The sequence below is a fragment of the Chrysemys picta genome, chromosome 2 (genome assembly GCF_011386835.1).
Source record: "Chrysemys picta bellii isolate R12L10 chromosome 2, ASM1138683v2, whole genome shotgun sequence".
NCBI classification, from domain to species: domain Eukaryota; kingdom Metazoa; phylum Chordata; order Testudines; family Emydidae; genus Chrysemys; species Chrysemys picta.
Genome location: NC_088792.1, coordinates 9771320 through 9796873, shown reverse-complemented (window position 1 = coordinate 9796873; position 25554 = coordinate 9771320). Strand labels below are relative to the sequence as shown.

Sequence of the window (25554 nt, the reverse complement as noted above, 5' to 3'; positions counted from 1 at the left end):
TAGTTCCAGACTCCATTAACAGCATGTTATAAATGAACCCTCTACCACATACTCCCTAGGTTTCTCCAAATTCTTGGTATCTTGGTGCTCTTTTTAGGTAGGCAGCCCTGCATATTTTCCAGCTTCCAATATTAACATCCCAAAACTGTTTCTTTTGTTGTTGTTGTTGGGTTTGATGGTTTTTTTGGTTCATCTTCTTGGGGATAAGCCAACTCCATCACATTTACAGTGCTGCTGTGGACTAGTAATATGCCATTGAAATCAGGTCTCTGACATTTGAAGTCTTTACATCAAGATTGGGTATCTTCCTATAAAATATGCTCTAACTCAACCACAAAATATGGGCTTAATGTAGGAATTAATGGGTGGAATTATTTGGCCTGAGTGATGCAGGTCAGACTGGATGATCACGGCAGTTTCTTTAGGCCTTCAAAATCTATGAATGTTGAGACACACATGGTACATTCAGCAGTGTAGCCTGGGGATTTTACCTTAATGTATCTAGTATATTTGGCAGTAAATAAAGTATTTAAACACCGTTACTTCCAAAGTAGAACCTTAATACTTTTACCTCAGCAAATGAACTGGCATTGAAAGGCTATCACGGCTAATAAATGATAAACTAAATATACCCATTTAAAGGATATGGTCAGCCATCTTGCTAACCAATGACTCGCAAGTCACAGTTTGATAATCCCCACAATTTATGCCATAGTTCTCATTGCCTGTCTGAGAGTGGTTTATATGGAACAGTTTCTTTCTTCCTGCATATTGTACTTAATGTTGTTTTATATCTTTTCATTTATATGTTGATTTATGGTCTACATTAATACATACATGAAAAGCGGTATGATTCTCCTTTTCCACCACTCTAAATCAGAATTGACTGCATTGAAGTCTAAGGCCAGGTCTACACTAACCCCCTAATTCGAACTAAGGTACGCAACTTCAGCTACGTGAATAACGTAGCTGAAGTTCGAAGTACCTTAGTTCGAACTTACCTCGGTCCACACGCGGCAGGCAGGCTCCCCCGTCGACTCCGCGGTACTCCTCTCGTCTAGCTGGAGTACCGCAGTCGACGGCGAGCACTTCCGGGTTCGACTTATCGCGTCCAGACAAGACGCGATAAGTCGAACCCAGAAGTTCGATCGCTCGCCGCCGAACTACCGGGTAAGTGTAGACCTACCCTAAAGATTGCACTAGTGTAAAACTGATGTATGGGAGAGGAGAATCAGGCAGTAGGTATTTAGGGACAGATTTTTAAACAGTGGCTTCCATTTTTGCATCCACTATTTGTGCCTACAAATAATTGCTCGTGCAATTTAGGAGATTCACACATTTAAACTGATTTACAGACACAGTCAGTACTTGGACATCTAAATGTATTACAATGGATGCAAATTATTTGCACTCAGAATTACAGGGGCAAAAAAAGTGGCCCAGTTAACACTGGTCTGAATGTTAGACCTATGTGAATATGGACTGACTAGACGTATATATTAATACAATAATTCATAAAACAGCTCACATAACTGGATGTCATCTATATGAATGATCAAGTAACAGGCCATACATATTACAGATTAATGATTTCATCCCCTAAATCTTACTTTTCTCCTTTAATATTGGGGATGTTACATATTGTGAATAAATTTGCTAATTGCCAGTCAATATAATTCAATATATTGCCAGTCAATATAAATTTGACTCTGCTAGGGTCAAATTTATCCCAAGGGTAACTCCACTGACTTCACTAGATTTATACTAGGAATGAATATGACCCTTACCATTCAGAAAGGGACAGAAATACTTTTAAAGTTAAGCAAGATATTAAATTTCGCTGAGAAAATAGACATATTATCAGATCCTCAGCTGGCATATGTCAGTGTAACTCCACAGAAGTTGCTTATGATGATTTACACCAGCTGAGGATTTGGCCCCTCTATATTAGGATTTTATGAGCATTCACTGTGTACAATTAACTTTAAAACCATGTAGATTGCAGAACCAACTCCTTGGTGCCCATATAAGGTCCAGTGCACAAGGTTGTAGATGCTCGGTTCTTGTTTCCCTTAACAGGAGGGCGAGTGGTTACATCCCTGGGGGGTTTTCACCTTGTTCTGCAGCATAGGGTATGGGTCACTTGCAGGTTTAAACTAGTGTAAATGGTGGATTTGCTGTAACTTGAAGTATTTAAATCATGTTTTGGTGACATCAGTAACTCAGCCAGACGTTAGGAGTCTATTATAGGAGTGCGTTGGCGAGGTTCTGTGGCCTGCAATATGCAGTAGGTCAGACAAGATGATCATAATGATCCCTTTTGACCTTAAAGTCTACGAGTCTATCCCAGTGCGTCACACTGAATATTTACCCCTTTAAAAGGAAAGGTTTTGTGCTTCCAGTGGAGCCCTGGCGCATAAGAACTGTGAAAACCAATGTGGGTGCAATGGTAACCGGATAAATTAAGACCCAGAAAGTCACTGCACTTCTGGAGAATCCAGTAAAATAAAGATTTCTGCAACTAAGGCACCAGCCACTGAAAAAGAACTGATTTCAAGGTTGGATCAGTTTTCCAGTGATCTGCTGATGGACCTGCATGTCATGTTACAGTCGCATGTCTGCGAAACACAGTGAAGGTAACTGAATAGTGCTCTCTAGTTACGACAGGGGTGGGGTAAGATGCAGCATTATCCGATGCAGCTCTGAAGTCACCCTGTTTGAAAGAGAACTGAAAACACTGGGGTTCTCATGCAAACAGCACTCAGTCTTTCTGAGGCTTGGCCAGGGCAGCCATTTTGTCCACTGGTTACATCTCAGAATTTTTCTGGGGCCTTGCATCTGCAATGGCAGACCATCCGGGTTTTTTCAGAGTCCCCACCACACTTTCCTTTTGTTAAATCAACTCCTGCTCTGCATTCTCCTCTCCGAAAGCTTCCTTCCTAGTCTGAGCCCCACTGAAGTGCAACAGCGGCCATCTTGGCTGAGTGAACTCGGGAACCTCCCGAGCTAAAGGCCCCACTCTCTGTCGCCGAGCTCTGTAACAGTCTCACCTTCTCTGAACACGTAACACCCTGGCCAATGGGTTATGGTGCACTTGAAGGCACAGCAGTGTTAGCAGGGAGCAGAATACAGCATGTTGGGGCAGCAGTTCCCAAAGGCACTCTGCTTACAGAAGACTGAGGCAAGCAGAATGGCTCCAGGGGTGATGAAGGAGCAGCAAAGATTACACTCTTTACACTGGAGCTGCACCCCGTATTGGCTCGGACCCCTAGTGGACACGGAAGTAGGAGAGCCCATGGCCTCCCAACATTGTGGCTCCTTTGTGTGTCTAATAAAACATTATTTATTTGTGTTACAGTAACACCCAAAGGCATCAGTCAGGATTAGTGTCCCGCTATGCCCAGGGCTGTACAAACACATAGGGAGACATGGTGCCTGCTCTGATAAGCTCACGATCTAAACAGACAGTAAGTATGAAGGAGAGAGAGGGGGGCATGCGACATACAAGCACAGGGATCCGGGGATGAGACTTTCTTTATATAAAGTAAAAGGCAATTAAGCACAACTGCCTCTCTGCCAGGCAGAAGTTAGTTTTCGTCTTTTCAGTTTTAATTGGGGAGCAGACAAGGTGACCATAATGGTCCCTTCTGATTTTACAGTTTATTAATGAATTGTTACCCCCCTAGCCTAATTTCTACCTTGATTAATAACCACACTGAGCACATCATGTTTGCAAAGCACTTTATGTTCCACAGCCTGTGGAGACTGATGCAGTGAGGGGTAGTGATTTAGCCCAGACACACACAGTAAGTCCCACTGGGACTCAAACCCAGGTCTCCCAAGTACTACCCCCTACGTTACTGGTAGCATTATAACTACACGGCACCTTGCCCCTGTATGGGTTCACAGGGAGAAGAAAGAATTTTCTGTCATCTACCACACCTGCAGAAGCACACCCAGAATCTGTCCCTAATCTAACCTAATACCAAATAAATCACTGGAAGACTTTTGTTAATGTCCAAATTCCTGTTGTTTTAAGACAGTAAGAACTGTGCTGGGTTGGATCACCAGTAGCCTGCTTCTGGCATGTGGCTTATACCTGATACTTCACCAACAGGGGAAAGACAGATAACATAGAGTAGATGAAATGGATATGAGACCAAATAGATGAGAAGAAATTGATTATATTGACAGATAGCTAGGGTCAGATTATGGGAGGGAAGTGCTGATATTCTTTGCTCCAGATGCACCTATAATTCCAGAGCAGATGGTATTTCTGCTGAAATGATCAGAAGTGAAACAGTAATGTTGTCATTCAATCCATCATCATTAGTCTTCAGGGTTAACACCATTGCTGCTCAAACTGTTTATTGCAAATAATTGATCTGACTAATGTATCCCTCTTTCAACTGGCTAACTATCCACAAAGAGACTTGGATTGAAGGAATCTATTTGTTACTCAAAACTGTCCACTGAACTGTTTTATGAAAATAAAATTCAGCATCAGGGATTGTTTGCTGTTCTCATTATTTGCCATTGATGCCATGGGGCTCTAAAGGCTTCTGGAGCAGCAAAAAGCTGGAGAATATTGGCAGGTGCTAGATCAAGCCGGCAGATGTTCCCATCACTTCCATCCAATTGAATCTCATTTTCAGTTTATTTTGAAATGGCTCCGGATATGTCAGGCATATCAATGCCAATGTGAGGCCTTAGCTGCTATTTACTGGACATCTGAACCGCTTTCAAAATGATTAAGATACCAAAAGAAACCCCATCACTGTCAGAGTGACAGAAAAATGTAGTTCCTAAAATGTCCAGAGGCTCAAAATCAAATGATGTTTGAAAGAGAAAAATCTGCTTGGGTCATTGCTCGTTGTTCCGAGAACAGAGCTGACCTTGTACAGTCACCTTAAGAATACCATGGGTCCCAGATCCATTTAGAGAACACGCTAGATGCCACTACCACTGGATGAAAGGAGGGCGGGGAGGAGAGCTGGATGAAAGATGTGCGCACAACGTGTGTGTGAAATCCAACTCATTGCTCATTCTAGCCACACACACGTATCCATTTTTGTTTACTTTGCCACACATTTGAGGACTTGGGGGGGGGGGGGGATTTTTTGAACACAGTATGCAAAATATGTATTGTTTGCGCACAGTATGTGTGTGCAAATGAGTGTGTCTACTGCTGATCTAAGAAAAAAGAACAGGAGTACTTGTGGCACCTTAGAGACTAACAAATGTATTTGAGCATAAGCTTTCGTGGGCTACAGCCCACTTCATTGGATGCATAGAAGGAACATATAGTGAGGAGTTATATATACACATACAGAGAACATGAAAAGGTGGCTAATTAATTAAGATGAGCAATTATCAGCAGGAGAAAAAAAAACTTTTGTAGTGATACTCAAGAAGGCCCACACTGTGATCACATCTGGGCCATGAAGCTGGGTCCCCATACTGTAACTTGTTTGTAACTTCCTCATCCTTTCTTCCTTCTACTTCATTTACATCTATTTCTGCATGTGTCTCTGAAGGTGAATACATTTTCTCCACTTCCATATCAGTCTGATGCTGTGAGCTGCCTTCATCTAGAAATAAGTTTCATTCACCTTGAGTTTCCAAACTGCTTTTTTGTGGATGTGAGCTACCCTCATCTTGAAGTAATATACCTTCATCTTGATGTTCCAAACTGCTTCCATCTAGAAGTGAGCTAACCTCCTCTCCGAGTAAAATTCCTTCATCTGGATGCTGTGAACTGCTTCCATCTTCATTTGGATTAAAGAGAAGATATTTCAGGAAGGATCCCTGCTGTTTTGCTAGGTCCTTTTCCTTCTCAGCCTTTGGTTTATGATATTCAGCTCCTGAGGGTTTTCTTTTTTCCTCTTTCTGCCATGGGGCATTTGATTATTATTATGTACTGTGCTCCCGACTGCAAGCATTACAGCATTAAGGATGGCTGACACACCCACCACATGGTTGGCGATTTAAACCACATTGCAGCCATCCCAACATGTCTTTTCACTGCTTAAAGGTTCAATGATTAGTAACATACACTCACTTACCTATTAAAACAGTTAGTTACAGCGTTTACACGGAAACAAAATGACCTTTTTCGATGTTATAATCCAACACTGGTTGTTTGGAAAGTAATTCCCTTCCCCACGGTTACCCGCTTGGAGGGTGACGTCATCACTTTCGTAGTCTATTAACCGTTAACGCTGTTACTTTTCTTTTATGGACCTTATTTAGTAAATGTGAACCAGTTATAACAAAGAAAAGTTCATAATTATACAGCCTGATAATAACGCTAAGGTTTAATAACGCTTAAAGATACTCACATTTTGGATTTATAATGCTGAAAGACATTATTCTTTATTCTTTGGCACCAAGAAACACAATTTTCCACAGTATTCGCTCGATTCTTAACCATCTACCTGTGACGTGTGTTAAAATGACCCTTTGACATGTATCAACTCACAATATCTCCGCTCTACATGAATTTCCGGCTATGTGGCCTTGATGTATATTCGAGTTAGGTGTCACTAGCATTGCAGCTCTTGCCGCTGGTGGATGTGTTTCATTGTGGCTGAGTTATTGCTTATCAAAATTGAGGAGCGGTCATCTTGACCCTAAGTTGCAAATTGAAATTTTTTTTTGCTAAAATATTTTTTTTCCAGTAAGTAAAAGATTTGACATATTAATAAATTCTCAGAAATGTAAATAAATGAATTATAATTCATATTCCCTCCGTATGCGCATGGGAATTGAAATAATGACATCGTTGTTATTTTATTTGTATTTTTCATCTTTTTCATTTCATTTTTTTCCTCGAATTTGGTGCCCCATTTAACTTGGCACCCTAGGTGACCACCTAGTTCATCTACATGGACGGGCCGCCCCTGTGTGTGTCTGTGTCTTTGGATGATTTAGTTGGGGATTAGTCCTGCTTTGAGCAGGGGGTTGGACTAGATGACCTCCTGAGGTCCCTTCCAACCCTGAGATTCTATGATTCTATGAGAGGGAGGCTATTAGGAGGAGGAAGGAAGAGAGAACGAAAGAGGAGAGCTAGTGATTTTCAGGCTGACCAGCAGTGGGGAGGACAGGGTAGACGTGATTGCATTGGACGTGCTAAAACTGCTTTTGTCTGATGACATTTTATACATGTTCCAGCCCCAGAATCTGAACCTCAGGAGACCTGCAGAGACCTTGTGTCTCCAGACTAGCCCCAAGTTTGGTCCAACACTCCTCAGCCTCATGGCAGTACAGTTCAAAGCAAGAACAGAAGAACATGAAATAGTCCATTTTATCATGTCAGCGGAGAACATGAGAAAAGACCCAGAAAGAGAAGTCAACGAAATATAAATCAGAGCATCTCACTCACCTGTGATGATAACTTTGAAGATCAGTTTCTGGCCTGTGGCCTCACAGGTGTACTCTCCAGCATCTTTCTTCTCCACCTGGTCCACGACCAGATACCGGGATTTGCCCTCAGACTCCACCTTGAATTTCTTGCTGGAGGTGATCAGTTTCCCGTCCTTGTACCACCTCACTTCAGTCTTGGCCTGAGTCACCTCACAGCTGAGGGTGGCGCTCTCTGTCAGAATGGCCTTCACCTCCTTCTGCACCTTCTCCTTGTTTGCAAACACCTCTTCCGTCTCTGCAAGATGGAAGTACAGTCACGTATGTCCTTTTGCAGTCTCCTATCATGGGGCTTAGGAAACACTCCCCATATCACTGTAATATTTTAGCACCTCAGGAACATTAATGACTATAACCTCACAACAGCCCTCTGAGATGCTTCCCTATCTTTGTTCCCATTTTACAAATGGGGAACTGAGACATCGAGAGAGGAATATCTCAAAGTCACATGAGAAATCTCTTGCAGAGCTAGGAACAGAACCAAGATCTACTGATTCCCAACCCAATGCCTTTACCCCAAGACCATCCTTCCTTCCCAACAGAAAACACTATCCTCGAAAGCTGCTGTAGGCTGGTGCACCAAACGTTCATAAAGAGAGATCACGTGATGACCCTGACTGATCACCACCACACTGCACTTTAGTCCAAGGAACTCACAGTTTCACAAACATTAAGAGCTAAACTTTGCTGTCAGTCACCTTGGTATAAATCTAGAGCAGGGGTGGGCAAACTATGGCCCGGGGGCTGCATCCAGCCCTCCAGATGTTTTAATGTGGTCCTCAAGCTCCCGATGGAGAGCGGGGTCTGGGGTTTACCCTGCTCCGGCGCTGCAGCCGGGGAGCGGGGTTGGGGGCTTGCCCCGCTCTGCATGGCTCCCAGAAGCAGGGGCATGTCCTCCCTCTGGCTCCTATACGTAGAGGCAGTCAATGGGCTCCACACGCTGCCCCCACTCCCGCAGCTCCCCTTGGCCGGGAACCATGGCCAATGAGAGCTGCAGGGGTGGCGCCTGCGGCCAGAGCAGCACGCAGAGCCGCCTGGCCATGCCTCTGTGTAGGAGCTGGAGGGGGGGACATGCCGCTGCTTCCGGGAGCTGCTTGAGGTAAGCGCCGCCCAGAGCCTGCACCCCTGATGCCCTCCCATGCCCCAACACCCTGTTCCAGCCCTGATCCCCCTCCAAACCCCTTGGTCCCAAGCCTGGAGCACCCTCTTTCACCCCCAACCCCTCATCCCCAGCCTCACCCAGAGCCTGCATCCCCAGCTGGAGACCTGACCCCCGACCCCTGCACCCCAACCCTCTGCCCCAGCCAAGAGCCCCCTCACGCACCCTGAACTCCTCATATCTGGCCCCACCCCAGAGCCTGCACCCTCAGACGGAGCCCTCACCGCCTCCCTCACCCCAACACCCAATTCTGTGAGCATTCATGGCTCGCCATACAATTTCCTTACCCAGATGTGGCCCTCAGGCCAAAAAGTTTGCCCATTCCTGATCTAGAGTAATTCCACTGACTTCTTCCAGCACCTACATGTTCCTTGGTAGCTTCCCATCCAAACACTGCCGTGTCTTAGTCCTGATTATCTTGTGGATAGCTTTGCAGCAGGTGCCCTCCTACCTCCTTGCATCTGAAGAAGTGAGGTTCTTACCCATGAAAGCTTATGCTCCCAATACTTCTGTTAGTCTTAAAGGTGCCACAGGACCCTCTGTTGCCTCCTACCTCCTAGTTTATCAAAACTGGGGCAGTGAGCAAGAGACTATTTGGTACCAATGGAGGATTTCAAAGGACAGCAAAGCAAGACATGGCCCACAATAACCACAAATGGTAGAACCTCAGAGTTACGAACTGACCGGCCAACCACACACCTCATTTGGAACTGGAAGCACACAATCAGGCAGCAGCAGAAACAAAAACAACAAAAATCAAACAGTACAGTACTGTGTTCAATGTAAGCTACTAAGAATAAAGCGAAAGTTAAAAAAAAAGATTTGACAAGGTAAAGAAACTCTTTCTGTGCTTGCTTCATTTAACTTGAGATGGTTAAAAGCTGCATTTTTCGCTGCACAATAAAGTTTCAAAGCTGTATTAAGTCAATGTTCAGTTGTAAACTTTTGAAAGAACAACCAGAACGTTGCAGAACGCTGCAAAAACCAGCTCCTCTTGCTATTTGGAAGAGCTTTTCTGTGTCACTTCAAACATCCCTCTTTGCTTTTAGCTACATCTCTTAGTTTCTCTCTCTCACCCACTCCTGACTCTGCTATTATTTTGTGTTTTAATTCTGTGGACCTGATGCTGCAGGTGCAATGGCATCTAATTTTACAGGTGCAATGGTGCAGGCAGGTCGCTAGATATCCAAGAGCTACCCTCCGCAGCCACAACATGTTGCACGTGGAATTATTTGTGGACACCCAATTGCACATGCAAAAGTAGAGGCAGGTTTCAGGCTTCGCTGAAAATCAAGCGCTGTGGCAGAGTTATTTACCCCGAAAAGGGTTTGGGGATGCACCTTAGGTGCAGGATGCTATCCAGGATTAAGTATTTTATTGCTCCTGAGATTTCATGCATCCGCTCACCTTTGACTTTGACTTGGAATGTTACTTTGTCATCCTTTGATTCACAGGTGTAGCTCCCTTGGTCATGCTGTGTCACATTCTTGATGATGAGCTTTCGGTCTGTTCCCTGAGAGGTGACTGTCGTTCTCTGGTCCTGCTTAATCTCAGTTTGATCCTTCTTCCACACAACAGCTCCACTCGCCACCGAGACCTCACACGCCAGCTCTAGACCCTCAGAAGGACTGACTGAAATTTCTGGCGTTGCTTTAGGCTTGTTGACAAACTTAACAACTTCATCTAAAAAGAAGAAGGAAAAGTAGTTTGTGCCCCTCCATTAACCTAGAGCAACATAAGAACAATCCAGTTACACCCTGGCATGATTTCAATGTTAGTGATCTCCAGGGCCGGGGTTCCATCTATGGAAGAATTTACATGTGTAAATTTGCTTGTGTTTCATTCCCCTCCAGTAGCCAGTTCACAGATGATAACAGCCAACTACAGCTACCCGCTAATGGAATTTCTCCTTTAGCTCAAGTGGTAGAGGTCTGTGCTAAAGGTCCCAAGTTCAAACCCTTCTGATGACCCCTCCAGAGAGTTACTAAAAATGGATCCCCCGACTTCCATGGGAGCTGTGGATACACTAACCATGTGCAGAAGCTGGTGCTATGTATTTCAGCCTAACGCAGGAAGGATGAGTATGGTTACAGAATGTAAAGACAACATGGTTGTCGCTAAGGGAGTTGCATATGAGTGTAGCTAAGGGCAGAAGTTGATAGGAGAGTCATATGTAAGACATGGGGGGTAACTGGAAGGGACCTTCTACTTGGCACTGGTGAGGACACAGCTGGAGTATTGTGTCCAATTCTGTGCACCAGACTTTAGGAAAGATATGGACAAACTGGAGAGAGTTCAGAATAGAGCAATAGACATGATAAAAGGTTTAGAAAACCTGACCTATAAGGAGAGATTAAAAATTGGGCATGTTTAGTCTTGAGAAAAGAAGAAGCCAGTCCATGCAAATAATAAAAGCCTACAACTGCGTGCATTTAGTGGCATTTTCCTTTATCTCAAATAGTAGAGGCCTGTACGTTGGCACTGAAGGTTATGGTTCAAACCCTGCTAATGATCCAGGTTGGGGGTTACTACAATGAGGGCTGTAGTTTGGGTTTTTCCCCCCAGAATGCATTTGCAAAGGGTTAACATTAAAGTGAAGATGACATAAGTGGCACTGAGTTGTATGGAGATAAGCACCTTGTACATTAATCTAGGAACAAACATGTATGACACATCCCATTGCTCATGCTAACAAGCAACAGTGAGCGTAACATGTATTTCATACCAGGCACTCAATCAAGCTAGCCTGCTGCAGAGTAAGTTGATGGCTGTCAGTGATAAGTAACCTTAGTTTAACATTACATATTATTCTGCAGCACCTGTTGCTTTAGGTCGCCAAGTATCCCAAGGACAGCTAAGATGATACACCCATGCTACCCATTTCTACGGCACCAATGAACAAACATTTCTGTTAAAACTTATCTATCATTAGGCGTAATCTATTTTTACAAGAATTATTTGACTGTGGAATAATAGCTTCATTGGAGTCCTGCATTAGAGGTTTCTGGGGAACATTCACTACCACAAAGGTAGCTTGTGTCCCGGTCTTAGTGCTGGCCTCTTGCCTCGCAGTGCTTCTGATTAGCACTCTGGACATTTTTTATTATAAAACGTGAAACCTGTCTGGTTTAGGGTTTTCTTAGCAGCCTGAAATTCAGCCCATTTGCCAGAAAGTTCACTGAGGTTTCCAAATCTTTTGGTAAACATGGGTCCAGTTTGCCTGAGCCAGGCTACAGCTTCTGGTGGAAACAATGTGAAATTCAGTAGTTTTGACCATGACCAAATGAAATTTGGTAGTTTCAAGTTTTGAGATTTTGGAATCATTTGAGGATGAAGCTCAAAGCAAAATCCAGTGAAACAAATCCAGAAAAACTTCCCACCAATCCCTGTGTGCGGAGTTGGCTGGATTTCACAGAGCATTTTTTATGATGTCTCCTCAATACCATTAGCTCTAAACATAAGAATGGCCATACGGGTCAGACCAAAGATCCATTGAGCCCAGTATCCTGTATTCCAACATCAGGGGGTAGCCATGATGCCACCAGACTCCTTGTTGTCTTCCAACAGTGGCCAATGCCAGGTGCCCCAGAGGGAATGAATAGAACAGGTCATCATCAAGTGATCCATCCCCTGTCCAGCTCTGGAATAAATCAGTTCTAAGACTCCCCCTCATTTGGCCTGAGGGATATGCACTCTACTTCTGGGATAGGTCAAGCTACCTAAGGGAATGACTCGCACTCAGAGACCACAAACGTTCCACAGGAGCGTGGAATTCGAGTTTAACCGGGCACCAAGGCTTTCTCAGAAGGTAGCCCAAGACTCTCAAACCCCCTCTTGCAGGAGGGAGCTCAAAGGGAGTATCAATTGTTGAGGCAATGTGCTCTAGATGGGACCGAACTACAGGATTCAGACCCAGATCCAGATGCAAACCTGTCCAAAGTTTGGGGTGTTTCGATCTGAGGTTTTGGCTTGGGCCCATCTCTAGTCATTCCATTAGTGACCTGAATATTACTATTATTGTTGTTTACGTGTATTGCAGACGTGCCTAGAGATCAGGGCCTCACTGTGCTAGGTGCTGTTCACACATAAAGATGACAACCTCTGTCTCAAAGAGCTTACAATCTAAGTGATAATGCTTCTGTACCCAACATAAGCCCTGCTCACACTTGCCTCATGAACTCACCTGAGACCTTTAAATTGAAAACTAGAGTGTCCTCTCCAACTTTGCACATGTACGTTCCCTCATCTTCTTTTGTTACAGCTGAGGCGATGAGCTTGTGCAGCTTCCCGTTATCCTCCAGAGTGAATTTCTTTGTGCGTTTGATTTCTTTGCCGTCTTTGTACCACTGCACCATGACATTGGCTTCAGAGGTCTCAGAAACAAACTCGGCCTGTTTTCCAGAGGTGGCGATGAGAACACCACCGGCTTTCTCTTTGTTCGTGAAGTGCACAAGTGCTGAAACAAAATGGCAAAAGGCACTGTGTAAGGAACTGTGTCCATATTGTTAGTTCATCTATCCATGCATCCAGCTACAGACGCTTTAATTAGGAATCACAGAATCATAGAAAAGTAGGGCTGGAAGGGACCTTGAGAGGTCACCCTGGCCATCACCCCCCCACCCCGCACTTAGGATCTAGTAGGTTGCTCCTGGATTCCTGTTTTTGGCTAATTACCTCAAGCTGTTATTTTAGGACCTGATCCGGGAAGCCTTTGTCATATGCTTTATTTGTGCAAGCAGTTCCATTAAGTCAATGGGACTACTCAGGTGAATGAGGGCAGTTCGTGTGAGTAAAGGCTGCCTTAAAATATACTCTACATGTGGGTCTATGAATAAGAATTTCACATTTCAACAGTGGGTGATTTTCAGTTATCATCCAAGATGCTAACTTGCAAAATAATCTTAATGAGGCAGGAAGGAAAGAATGGAAGAAAGAGAGGAAGAGAGAATGAACAAATATTAGGGGAAACTTTGAGGCTTATTAAATCACTGTATTTATCTAGCTAGCAAATAATTGTACCTTACAAGATATTTAAATGTAATCTGGATAATTTGAGTTGCACTGTACTATAAATCTACAGAATTACCAACACCCTCTAAAAATGAAAAGACATCGCTTACAGGAAACTAACTAGAACACAAAAGACTTAAAATAACCCAGTGTTATACCAATTTGTAGTGGAATAATCAATTCACCAGTATAACCTCACCCCATTCAATGTTTAGATCCAAATACACAACAGTAGTAATAATTATTAACTCAAAATATGTGCCTAACGACATAATACCATTTATTCCAAGTAAGGGAATTAATGTCCTAAAATTCAGTCATGTCATTTTAAAAAAGTACAGCAAAAGTTTAAATCTGCTTGTTGGTCCAGTGTGATCAAAGCTACTCTGACAAAAGTATACATAGATATGTTTTTACCCTTAATTTAAAGAAAACAAATCTGAACAACTTTTATATGGTTTTTGTGCTCTTATGTGCAGGGAAACCAACATCGAATTGCTGGGCACTGAAGTGCTTGATACACTGTAAATAAATTCATCCCTCTTTTTACGATACTGCCAACTTTAAAAAAAAAAAAAATCTTTGTTCTTTCTTACAGAGATGAATGTGCAGAATTTCCTTCACATCACCACTGGGCAGAAACCCAACCTCTACTATCCAGGTTACTAATCATCCCTACTGAAAATAGCTACAGACCCTTTCAGTCACAGTCTGGGAGCCAAGAAGCTGAGAATGCAACTTCCAGTCTCTCCCCATGCTTGGAAGGGAACATTAGCGCTGCTGTCAGTTATAACTTATGGGAATTCTCCTTTAGCTCAGGAGCGGAGTTGATGCTTTGAGATCTGGGCAGCCCAGTAGTAAGGAGGGATTCCCGATAAAAACAATCTTAAAAAACTGGATTAAACAATGATGAAAATTTGATTCATGACAATTTGTACTGCAGTAGCATTTAAGAACCCCTAACAGGGATCAGGGCCAATCATGCTAAGGAACTGCACAAACGAATAAAACAAAGACAGTCCCTGTCCCAAAGCTCTCACAATCTAGGATTTAGACGACACACAACAAGTGACTAAACAGCAGGGCCGGCTCTGGCTTTTTTGCCGCCCCAGGCAAAAAAGCCTCCGGCCGCCCTCCCCCCACCCTCCCAGCACGGCAGGGGAGGGCGCGGGGTGGGGGAGAGCGTCCAGAGCCCCGGGGGGAGGGCAGCGAGCCCCGGCCGTGGCCCCACTCTCCCTGGCGGCCGGAGCCCCGCACCGCACCGCCCCCCCTCCAGGTGCCACCCCAAGCACAAGCTTGGTGGGCTGGTGCCTGGAGCCGGCCCTGCTAAACAGACAAATGGGAGAATGGCTGAGAAAGGTGGGGGTGGGGGGGATATGTTAGCTGTTCTAGTTTTTCTTACAGGACTCCATTCAGTCACTAGCTTCTGGTGTAAAGACTGCTCCGGTAAAAAAAAAGAATAACTACAGCAACCAAAAAGATGCCAAAGAGGATACATTTGCAGCCAAAGCGTGAGTACAGTGGGAGTTTCAAATGTAACTCCCTCAACGCAGCACCAAAAAAACATTAACACAGATCCCTCGTTTGAGAGCTACATTTAGGTGAAAACATTTGTGAATATCTTCCAGCTAATCCAATATCAAGCTGTGGGCTGATCGGACGGAGTGAAAAAAATATATACTGAGAGAGAGGCAGGGGCAGAGAGAGAATGAGAATTAAATCATTCTGCAGCCAGGTGTAGCCAGCAAAAAGCTCTCCACAAATAGCTGCATTTTTGAATGAATTCTTTTCACGTGTGTTCATGCCTGTTTTGTTTGCTCTCTGAAGAACCTATCAAGTGAGCATTCACGGATCAGTTATGTATGTAGCTTCCTCCCATGGGCATATGAGAGTTAACAGAGACGGCAGACTCACAAGCCGGGAGAGGTGGGTGGGTTGGTGGAAGGGCAGGGAATCACAGCCTGAAGGAGGTCACAGGCTAGAAAATGCTGACAAAGGAGAGGGGGTGTCATAGATACACACCATTAGGAGGAGCCACTCATAGGTTGGGAGAAAGCTGGCTAGGGCTCTGTTTGTGTTACTGTGCTTAATATAGGACCCTGCCCGGATCACTGCTCTGCATATTCTCAGGGTCAGAGACCAAATCGTCCTATGGGACATGTACAGTCTTATATTCACTGAAATCAGAGCCTGGCGTGAAAACCCGAGAGCAGAATTTGGACCTCAGTATGGGATGATGAAAGAAAAAGGATTGCGCTACCAATAACAGCGCTGTAAACTGCTCCACATACACCATCAAAACAGTCAAGATTCTTCCCCCTCTCGTAACCCTCTGACCTCCCACCACAAACACAGCTAACAACTTGCCCATACCGGTGTTGCCCTGGCCTCTTCTTTTGTCATTCAGTGTTGCACGCATTCTAAAACAATATGCATTTCCTCACCTTTTGGGGGCGAAGCCAGACTTCGAGGCACCTGCTCCCCTACTTGGTGTAAACTTTGCTTGTGCCAATCAGAAACGAACACAAACAGGTTTTGGGCCCCGTCGCCTATGACACTTCTATGATGTCATAGTTGGTACTTGATGGGCCTGCCTGCCATGTGCAGGCAGGGAGAGGAGAAAGAAAAACGAATCCTGTGTATCCTGTGTACACCCGTAACCGAGCCTGATCACCTCGAAGGCTCTCTCTCAGCTCACGTGTTTCAAACAGAGTTTCTACGTTTGCCGGTCGTTATGCGTTGGTTTGTATTTGTAAGTATCAGTTATTACTAAATGCTGCATCTTTGTTTATAAATATTGTTAGTAGATATTTTAGTCATAGTGTGTTTTAAGTTTCATTAACTCTATTAGCTAATCAAACACTGCTCCCTTACCCCTTGTAATTATCCCCAATAAAACTTTAAATTGATTAATTTTAGTTGTGTGTGTGTGTGTGTGTGTGTGTGTGTGTGTGTGTGTGTGTGTCTGCAGTTTGCATCGTGACCCATACTCTCCTTGCATCCCTTACCAATATAGTCTATTGCCACGTGCAGCCTGGTAAATAACAGGCCTGCATTTTCTTTCGCCCCCGCGTGCCCGTGGCAATCCACACTCCTGCTCCTCCAGTCAGCTCCTCACACAACCATTCTCAGAGAAAAGGAGGAAGGCCACGTCTGAGGCAAATGCATTGAAGGCACAGTCTTGCTGTCCTTTCTTGGGCAAAATCCTCACTGGGTCAACAGGAGTTTTGGCCGGGTAAGGTCTGCAGGATGAGGATCAGATGCCAAATGCCCTAACCCTGCCACGTGACCTTTGAGTAATATAACTCCTGTTTTTGGTCTGACAACAGGCTACAATATAGAATCATAGAAGTGTAGGGCTGGAAGGAACCTCAAGAGGTCATCTAGTCCAGCCCCCTGCACTGTGGCAGGATCGAGTAAACCTACACCATCCCTGCCAGGTGTTTGTCTAACCTGTTCCAAAAAATTTTCAGTGATGAGGATTCCACAGTCTCGCTTGGTAACCTGTTCCAGTGCTGAACTATCGTCGTCGTTAGATAGTTTTTCCTTATATCTAAACTGAACCTCCCTTGCTGCAAACGAAGACAATTACTTCTTGTCCTACCCTTGAGGGACATGGAGAACAATTGAACATCGTCTGCTTTACAACAACCTTTCACATATTTGAACACGGTTGTCATGATCCCCCTCAGCATTCTCTTCTCTAAGCTAAACATACCAGTTCTTTCAACCTTTCCTTCCAGGCCAGGCTTTCCAAACCTCTTACTATAGTTGCTTTCCTCTGGCCTCCTTTCAATTTGTTCACATCTTCCTTAAACTAAACGGGAACACAGTCCAGTACTCCAGCTGAGGCCTCACCAGTGCGGAGTAGAAAGTAATAGCTCTGTACCAGGTTTTATACTGCTCACCTTATTAGACAATTGGATGAAAATCCAGCCAGTGTAATCAGGGCCCTTTCAAGCCAGCTCCAGCTCCCATAGAAGTCAATGGAAACACTCCCATTGACAGGTTGACTGAGAGTTAAGTTTCCCTGAGGAGGCTGAAGGTTTGTAAGCACTAGGCCTATATCCACTAATCAGGGCGGCTCTATGTTTTTTGCCGCCCCAAGCATGGCAGTCAGGCGGCCTTCGGCGGCGTGCCTGCGGACGGTTCGCGGTCACACGGATTCTGTGGCGTTTCTGCGGGTGATCTGCCGGTCCCGTGGCTTCGGCGTACCCGCCGCCAAATTGCCGCCGAAACCTTGGGACCGGTGGACTTCCTGCAGGCACACCGCCGAAGGCCACCTGACTGTCCCCCTCATGGCGACTGGCAGGCCGCCCCCCATGGCTTGCCGCCCCAGGCACGCACTTGCTGCGCTGGTGCCTGGAGCCGCCCCTGCCACTAATGTTATGCAGAGGGTCAAAGGCTACATGGTAGGGGCTGAATGTTAAAGCAGACATGTAGCCAACATACCTGTTAAATGAACAGGAAGCAAACCATAGGAAGGCGCACAGAAGGGGATTACCATGAGCTGAGGGACAATACGAGCTGTGTGACACCATGTGAAGACAAGCTGAACTTTCCTTATCTGTACAAAGCTTGGCAAACACCAAATAATAAACAATTCTGAGACTTTGCTTTTCTATTGTGCCTTGCATCTGAGTGCTTTACAAACACTAAAGGATCAAGCCTTACAGCTCCCCACACCTCTTCTTATCCTCCATGTACTGAGAGCAAACACTGATTCCCATGACAGCAAACACTGATTCCCAGAGGGCCTTACTCCATTCACTTTAACTAAAGTTGGATCAGTAAAAACACTCATGGCTGGCCCAGGTCAGCTGACTCGGGCTTGCAGGGCTCAGGCTGTGGGGCTATAAAATTGCAGTGTAGACATCTAAACTCAATCTGGAGTGACATCTAAACTCAATCTGGAGCCCAGCCTCTGGGACCCTCTCCCCTCACCGGTTTTCAAAGCCCAGGTTCCAGCCCGAGCATCTACACTCCAAGCCCTGTGAGCCCAAGTCAGCTGATGCAGGCCAGCTGTGGGTGATTTATGGCAGTGTAGCCATACCCTAAGTGACTTGACCAAAGTCACACAGTGAATCTGTGTCCCTGGCAGGAATAGAGCCTATGTCTCCTGATCACCTGGCTGGTTTCTTAACCACAAGACCATATTTCCCTTTCCTACAGCCCAGGCTCACTCAACGACACCAAGCTCCAGTTGACATTCTCATCTGCTTTCCGGGACACGAAGCAGGATGGATGATATGGCAGAGCCTCTACTACTGACAGAGCTCAGGGTCTGGTGTCAGCTTCCAAATACTCCTCACCTCACACACACCACTGCTCTCTAGGGAGGTACTTCCGCTTCCTACTGGGGCTGTGGGTGTCACTAACTTCCGTGAGCTCCCTTTCTGTCACATAAAGACCACATTGACTGGGGGCAGGCCATTCCCCAGAAACAGCCCAGCAATGTCAAGCACCTTTCACTGAGAGCTGATAGACTATGTCATCCCCTTCACAGACACATTCATAAAGGCCAGCATCCTCCGCTGTGATGTTGTGAATTTTCAGGATGCGTTTCTTCTCTGCTGTTTTCAATTCGTATTTTGGACTGGCCTGGATTTCCTTCCCGTTCTTCGTCCACTTCACAGCAGCAGCCGCGTCTGAAAGCTCCGCCCAAAGCTGTGCCTCCTCACGCAGCCGAGCAGAGACCTTCTCTATATCTCCACTCTTGTTGGTGATTCTTACTGCAGCAGCTGGAAGAAAGAAAGAAAGAAAGAAAGAAAGAAAGAAAGAAAGAAAGAAAGAAAGAAAGAAAGAAAGAAAGAAAGAAAGAAAGAAAGATTATATCATACTGTCTCACATATGATATATGTCTGCATTAGGTTGCAAGCTCCCCTCAGAAGGAACCTGGGTCCAGATCTTGATCTCACTCCAGTGTAAATATGGAGCAACTCCACTTACTTCAGTGGACTTGGTCTGGTTTTACACTGGTGTCAATGAGATAAGAATCTGTCCCATTGACTTTTATGCCTTGTAGAGCACTATATATGATGCTATCTCCAAAATCTCATAATCAATTACACGCGTATCTCTGAGCACTGAAGCCGTGGTTTTAAACCTTTCTCCTCAATCGAAGTCTTCCACAGGCAACTTGAATTCCCTTTAGACACTAAAGCAGCCAGTGCCTCTCCCTGTAGGCTGGGATATTAAACCAGTCACAGAAGAAACTCCTGGTTGGTTCAACCCTGTTCACACCCAAGACAAGAGAAGAAATCCAGCAGAGTTCAATAAGAGTTAGAATGTGTAAATAAGAGTATCATTTTTCGCCCAGGTGAATATTTTCCCACTTTTTGGCCTCTGTTCCCCCATGTCCATCTTTCTCTCTAAAGTGAAAGTGCCAGAAATGAAGTCAGGTGACTTCACTTACTGCCTGCCGCTCCGTCTTAGCATCCGGCAAGCATAGTATATTCTGCAGCAGAGCTAAAATCAGAACCTGCCAAGCTTCGTTAGCCATAAAGGCAGGAACACAATCCTCAAACCAAGGGTCCCACCACATGTCATATATTCTCCTTGCTAAGCCACCATTCTGCTAGAGTGGCTCAATGAATGGGTTCCGGTTTTAACTTAACAAGCCATTACGTGTAACTCTGCCTTTGCTCCAGGAAAACCCAGGCTCTCCCTACCTCTGCACTGCACCTAACGTTAAAGTTCCAACATCTCCTTTTTGTCATTTGTCAGAACAATCACACACAACAAATTAGAGGTCAAATGTCCTTGGGGTGAAACTGCCCCTTCGCAAGGCTGTACAAACATTTAAACCCCATTTACGCCCCCATGGAAGGGCTTAAGTGGGGGTTAAGAAATGTTTAGGAGGTTACTTCTGCACTGCAGTGAATTTCACCATCAATATTTGCATTGTAGGAGGCACCCAATCAGCTGTGCACTCCCTACTAAGCATTACTACTTTAAACATTCTTCCACAGGGATTTCTCATCCAAGGGTCAACAAGCCCTTTACCAATGTTCATTAAGTTTTGCCTTGTGAAACAGGTAAATGTTGTTATTCTCATTTCACAGAGAGGGAATCTTAGGCAACTCAAGGTCACATTCTGATGCTTTTAGAAACACTGAATATTCCCTTACCCCTCAAGTCATGCCACTAGAGTCAGTGAGGTACTACTCAGGTATCAGAATCTGGCTCTGAAAGCTTAGGTTACTTGTCTAAGGTCACATATCAAATCAGTAATGGAGCGGGCAATAGAGCCTAGGAGCTTCAACACTCAAGCCCCTTTCTAGCCACAAGACCACCCTGCCTCCCTTGACTGAAGGAAGAAATGGATGAGATCAAAGTAACTACCTTTGACATTCATCTTGGTACTGGTTTCAACGTTCTTGGCCACAAATTTCACCTCTGCTCCATCGTCATTCTTGGTGACGTTTTTTATGGTGAGGAGGTGGGTGGTTTTGGTTCTCCTAATGATGTAGATTTCACTGCTCTGTATGGCTTTGCCATTAAGGTACCAGGTGCCAGAACAATCGGTTGTGAGGTCAACAATAAAGGTAGCATCACCTCCTGCAGTAGCTTCAACATTTGTCAGGGGAGTTTTCACAGCCAATGCTGGTTCTGTCAGAGAAGAGCAAGACATAAATCTGAAGCTAGAGGACACTGTGAAGAGTTGCCTACTATGCTCAGAACTCTTAGGGGGAGAAAAAGGAAACTGAAGATAATAGACCAAAATCCCGCAACATTTGCACCCATTGAAGGCAATGGGCATTTTGCCTGTGAAAGAGTTGCAGGATTTGACTTCCACAGCAGGAGATCAGTGGTGTCAGGGTACAGAGTTAGGGCTTGTTCCTGCAAGGTAGAATGCTGGGCATATTTTACTTACATAGCCCATAGATTCATAAAATAATAGCAAGAGGTACCTATCAGATCCACCTCATCTCTTCGAACAAATACTCAATACAATAGATCACAGACAAACAGCAACCCTCTAACAGAGAACCCAGCAGCCCAGAAATAAAACCCAATCCCCACATTTCTCCATAGACTTGTAAGGTTAAAAAGTGACAGAGTGGAGCAGGGAGCACCAGGGAACCGGATCCTGTCTGCATGAGTGTGACTGCACAATCATCACATAAACCCCATCGAGCAGCGCGACTGAGGTCCAAGACAGGAACACATAGCTAGTTGGCTCACTGACCTGCTCAAGAGTGCCTTTAAGATCATGTCTCTTCAGCTACAGCTCTGCATTCTAGGCAGCAAGGGCTTGAGATTCAATGCAGAGCTCCCTGCGCCTAGCACTTAACCTTGCAGGAGCTCAATGCGTAGCCCTGCTCGCACGCGTCCTGGAGCGCAGCCACCTTGCGTTGCTTTGCTATGCACACGGCAAGGACTTGCAAGATCACGGCCATATTGTTAGTCAACTGAGTGGTCTGAATCCCTTTGTATGGCTCACCGAGGTGCAGGGTTCCTGGGAACTCTAGGTAAGAGCTCTGCCCATAGCTGTTGACTGCAGACACTCGGAACTGGTAGTCTGCCTCTTCTGCCAGATCACTCACTGTGAACTCTGGGACGGGGATGTGAGACTGGTGGCATCTCATCCAGGTAAAGCCAGTCAGTTTCTTACGTTCCACCAGGTAGCCATCGATGAGAATGAGTTGCTCCATTTTGGGAGGGGACCAGGCAAGCGTCACTGAGGTTTCTGTTTTATTTTTCACCACGGGGTCGGATGGGGGATGAGAGGGGGGTTTTCTTGGAGCTGAAGTGCGATAAAAACACAGACAGAACCATATTATGGAATGAAAACACCACAGCGCATGACAGACACGCTGGCCCCTGCACGCTAGGGCTATCAGGAATCGGATTAGCATTCATACTCCTCTGATGACATCAATACACGGATTGTTTCAAACAGTCTTAATCTGAGATGGACAAGCAAGGAGTTTGAAGAAAAACACATCCTCAAACAGTATCATCCCCCCATCCATGTACACACACAATGCTAATGTCTCCCTAGACAATCACAGAGATCACTAGCCCCACACAACACTACTGACCATCCACACACACAGCATACACAAAACAGCACTCAGTACCCCCAAAGAACTGACACCTCTAACACACACTACCATTAGACCCACACACCCAATACCAATAATCCCTATAACTACACACATCTTTCACCATCTGCTTTCCCACACACCTCCACTATCATGGACCCTACACACACACACACACACACACACACACACAGTATCACTGGTGTCCACCGACTGTACCCCTTTTCTCTCTCACACACAAAATATGACAGACCCAACACACACCACTAATTCCATTCCCCAAGGACACACACAAACTACCATTGACCTTTTCACACACGTACACAAATTACCATTGACCCCTACACACAGACCAATACTGACCAGGTAACAGGCTTAGATGGAGCCGGTTTAACTTATTTTATTTCAGTAACGCTCAGCTAGAATAACGGATCACTTCTTTGGTATCACTACATACTGTTACCCTGGTCAGATGTATCTTAATTGGGATTCTTCAGAAGGTGTGAACATTGCTTAAATCAAACCCTTCTTCCAGCACTTCGCTCCCTACGTTTATGCAATCCCTTTAAAGCAGGGCCGCCCAGAGGATTCAGGCAAAGCAATTTCGGGGACCCCGTCCATAAAAAAAGTTGCAATACTATAGAATACTATATTCTCGTGGGGGCCCCTGTGAGGTCCGGGGCCTGGGGCAAATTGCCCCCCCCCCCCCACACACACACACACACACTCTGGGCAGCTCTGCTTTAAAGTAACAGTGGGCTGTAGGCACAGTACTACCACGCTGGGGAACTCCAGAAGATTCCTTCACTGAAGGAGATGGTCGGTATATTGTACACACATTGGAGTTGGCCTTGGGGAGCTCCCTAACCTAAAGACCTTGAAGTTTGCTGTTCACAATTCATCACGCTTAATGTTTCCATGCCAAATACAGACAGCCAACTTCCTGTAAAGATTCTGGGCAGTGTAGTTTAATGGACAGTTTGTTGTATTAAGCAGTTAGTATAATTAGAATGACCCCGTGAGGGCATTCAAAACACAATGGGCCAAATTCCCCTCTGCTTCACGGGTGTAAATCCAGGGTAACAGCAGCGACATCCCCACAATTGCTCTGGAACAAGAGCAGAATTTTGCCCTTTGTATATACAATGCTGCTACACCACCAAAAAGCTGTACCTGAAGTGATTTGTGCGAATATCAGAATGCTGCTGGTGTTACTGGTGTGTCAGCACCTCCAGCAGACAACAGTGGTAGTGCATCCTGTGCTAGGGTGACCAGATGTCCTGATTTTATAGGGACAGTCCTGATTTTTGGGCCTTTTTCTTATATAGGCTTCTATTACTCCCCACCCCCTGTCCCGATTTTTCACATGTGCTGTCTGGTCACCCTATCCTGTGCATAATATAGATCTATGCCACATAGAGCAACCTGTGATGAGGGCCTGATCACTCCCTTGCACAGAGCAATATTACTGACTTAGAACCTGATTCAATAATAAAACTAAAATTTGGCCCAGACTTTCAACCGATGTAAACTGGCATCGCTCCACTGACTTCAGTACCAATTTATGCCAGCCGAAGATCTGGCCCTTTCATTGTAATCTGGCCAACCTCAGACATTAACACTAGAGAGATGGGATAGATAAGCCTGAGACAGAGAAAATGAATGAATAATGGCGGGTCTTTAGGATCACAGTGTTTGTGCTGGTCTGTCACTGGTCACACATGCTTGGCCTACCTCTGAAGTGAAATACCATTTAAGAATCTTTCCTCTGTCCTTTCTCTGACAGCCAATGATATACCAATCTCAGCACATCATGGCATCCTCATCCACATGGCCCTTTGTAACATGAGCTCCCAAGAGTTGGTTACTTGCTGTTTGTGCCTTCCACTGTGATTTCTAAGCCATACATTTGTTTAGTAATGTATGGACAGCCAGAGCCTTGTGTGTGGAATAATCCTGAAGAACTAAAAAAATGAAATGAAATCAATTCCCCCAAATGAACCCCAGCTTTCCGGGAGCCTGAGTTTTTGTTCTGATGCTCTGTCAGGCCATCTATGGAATCCCATCCATAGCTTTCTACTTCTGCAACTATTTGTGTACAGTAGGTTATCCAAGACTTATGTTTAAAATTTCTTTGGGTAAGTCCTGAAGTCTGTGGAGAAGGCCAAAGTCTGATCAAAATTGTTCACTACTTTAGAGGCTAAATACCTTCTGAGAGGCAGCATTTCCCAGTGGTAAGAGCAGGCGTCGGCATCGTTTGATATGTTCGATTCCCTCCCATATCTGTCACTGATTTACTGAGTAACTCTGGGCAAGTCTCATCTTGTGCCTACATTGCACCTCTGCCTTGTGCCTCTGTTTACCCATCCATAAATTGAGTGTAATAATAATATGATTTTTTAAAGCACAAACCTTGGAGAATGAGAGAGGTGCATTCTTCTTTTAATGAGGGCTAATAAACCAGCCAACACTACCCCAGTATGGCTCAGTGAAAAAGATGTGAACACAGTCCATGGGATTTTCAAGTAGCTAACATGGCATTTTTCTAATGGAACACTTAAGCATGGTAGCACATGAAGTGTAAAAATAGGAAACCTTGGCATGATCCACTCTTCTTCCTTAGTTACATAAATATATATTCCAGTGTTATATGATACACTGTCACACTACCCATTGGGTTATTGACGATCAAACCACCTAGGTCAAAGTTCCTACTACTTTAACATCCATCTTGGGTTCAGAAGAACATCTAGCTACTGAAATCAGATTGTTGGGCCTTACTGTTATATATTTAACTTAATATTTAATAGCGAGAGAGATGCTGGTGGGAGGGCAGCTTCTTAAAAGTTTTCATCTCCATGGTTAACCAGCTACAATTTAATAATGTGAACACCGGAGTCAATCATTGCAATA

The 25554-nt window shown here is 44.9% G+C and overlaps 1 protein-coding gene across 6 annotated transcripts in view; it reads right to left on the bottom strand.

Annotated features, from left to right (window-relative positions):
- OBSCN (obscurin, cytoskeletal calmodulin and titin-interacting RhoGEF) overlaps positions 1 to 25554 on the bottom strand; it is a 266409-nt gene that overhangs the window by 203564 nt on the left and 37291 nt on the right. For all 6 annotated transcript variants that reach the window (XM_065582593.1, XM_065582594.1, XM_065582591.1 and 3 more), the window contains exons 5-10: positions 22038 to 22340; positions 20936 to 21202; positions 19057 to 19332; positions 12765 to 13037; positions 9989 to 10264; positions 7385 to 7660 (exon numbers count right to left, since the gene is read on the bottom strand). In XM_065582593.1, the coding sequence (XP_065438665.1) occupies positions 7385 to 7660; positions 9989 to 10264; positions 12765 to 13037; positions 19057 to 19332; positions 20936 to 21202; positions 22038 to 22340 (1671 nt within the window). The remainder of the gene's footprint in view (positions 1 to 7384; positions 7661 to 9988; positions 10265 to 12764; positions 13038 to 19056; positions 19333 to 20935; positions 21203 to 22037; positions 22341 to 25554) is intronic.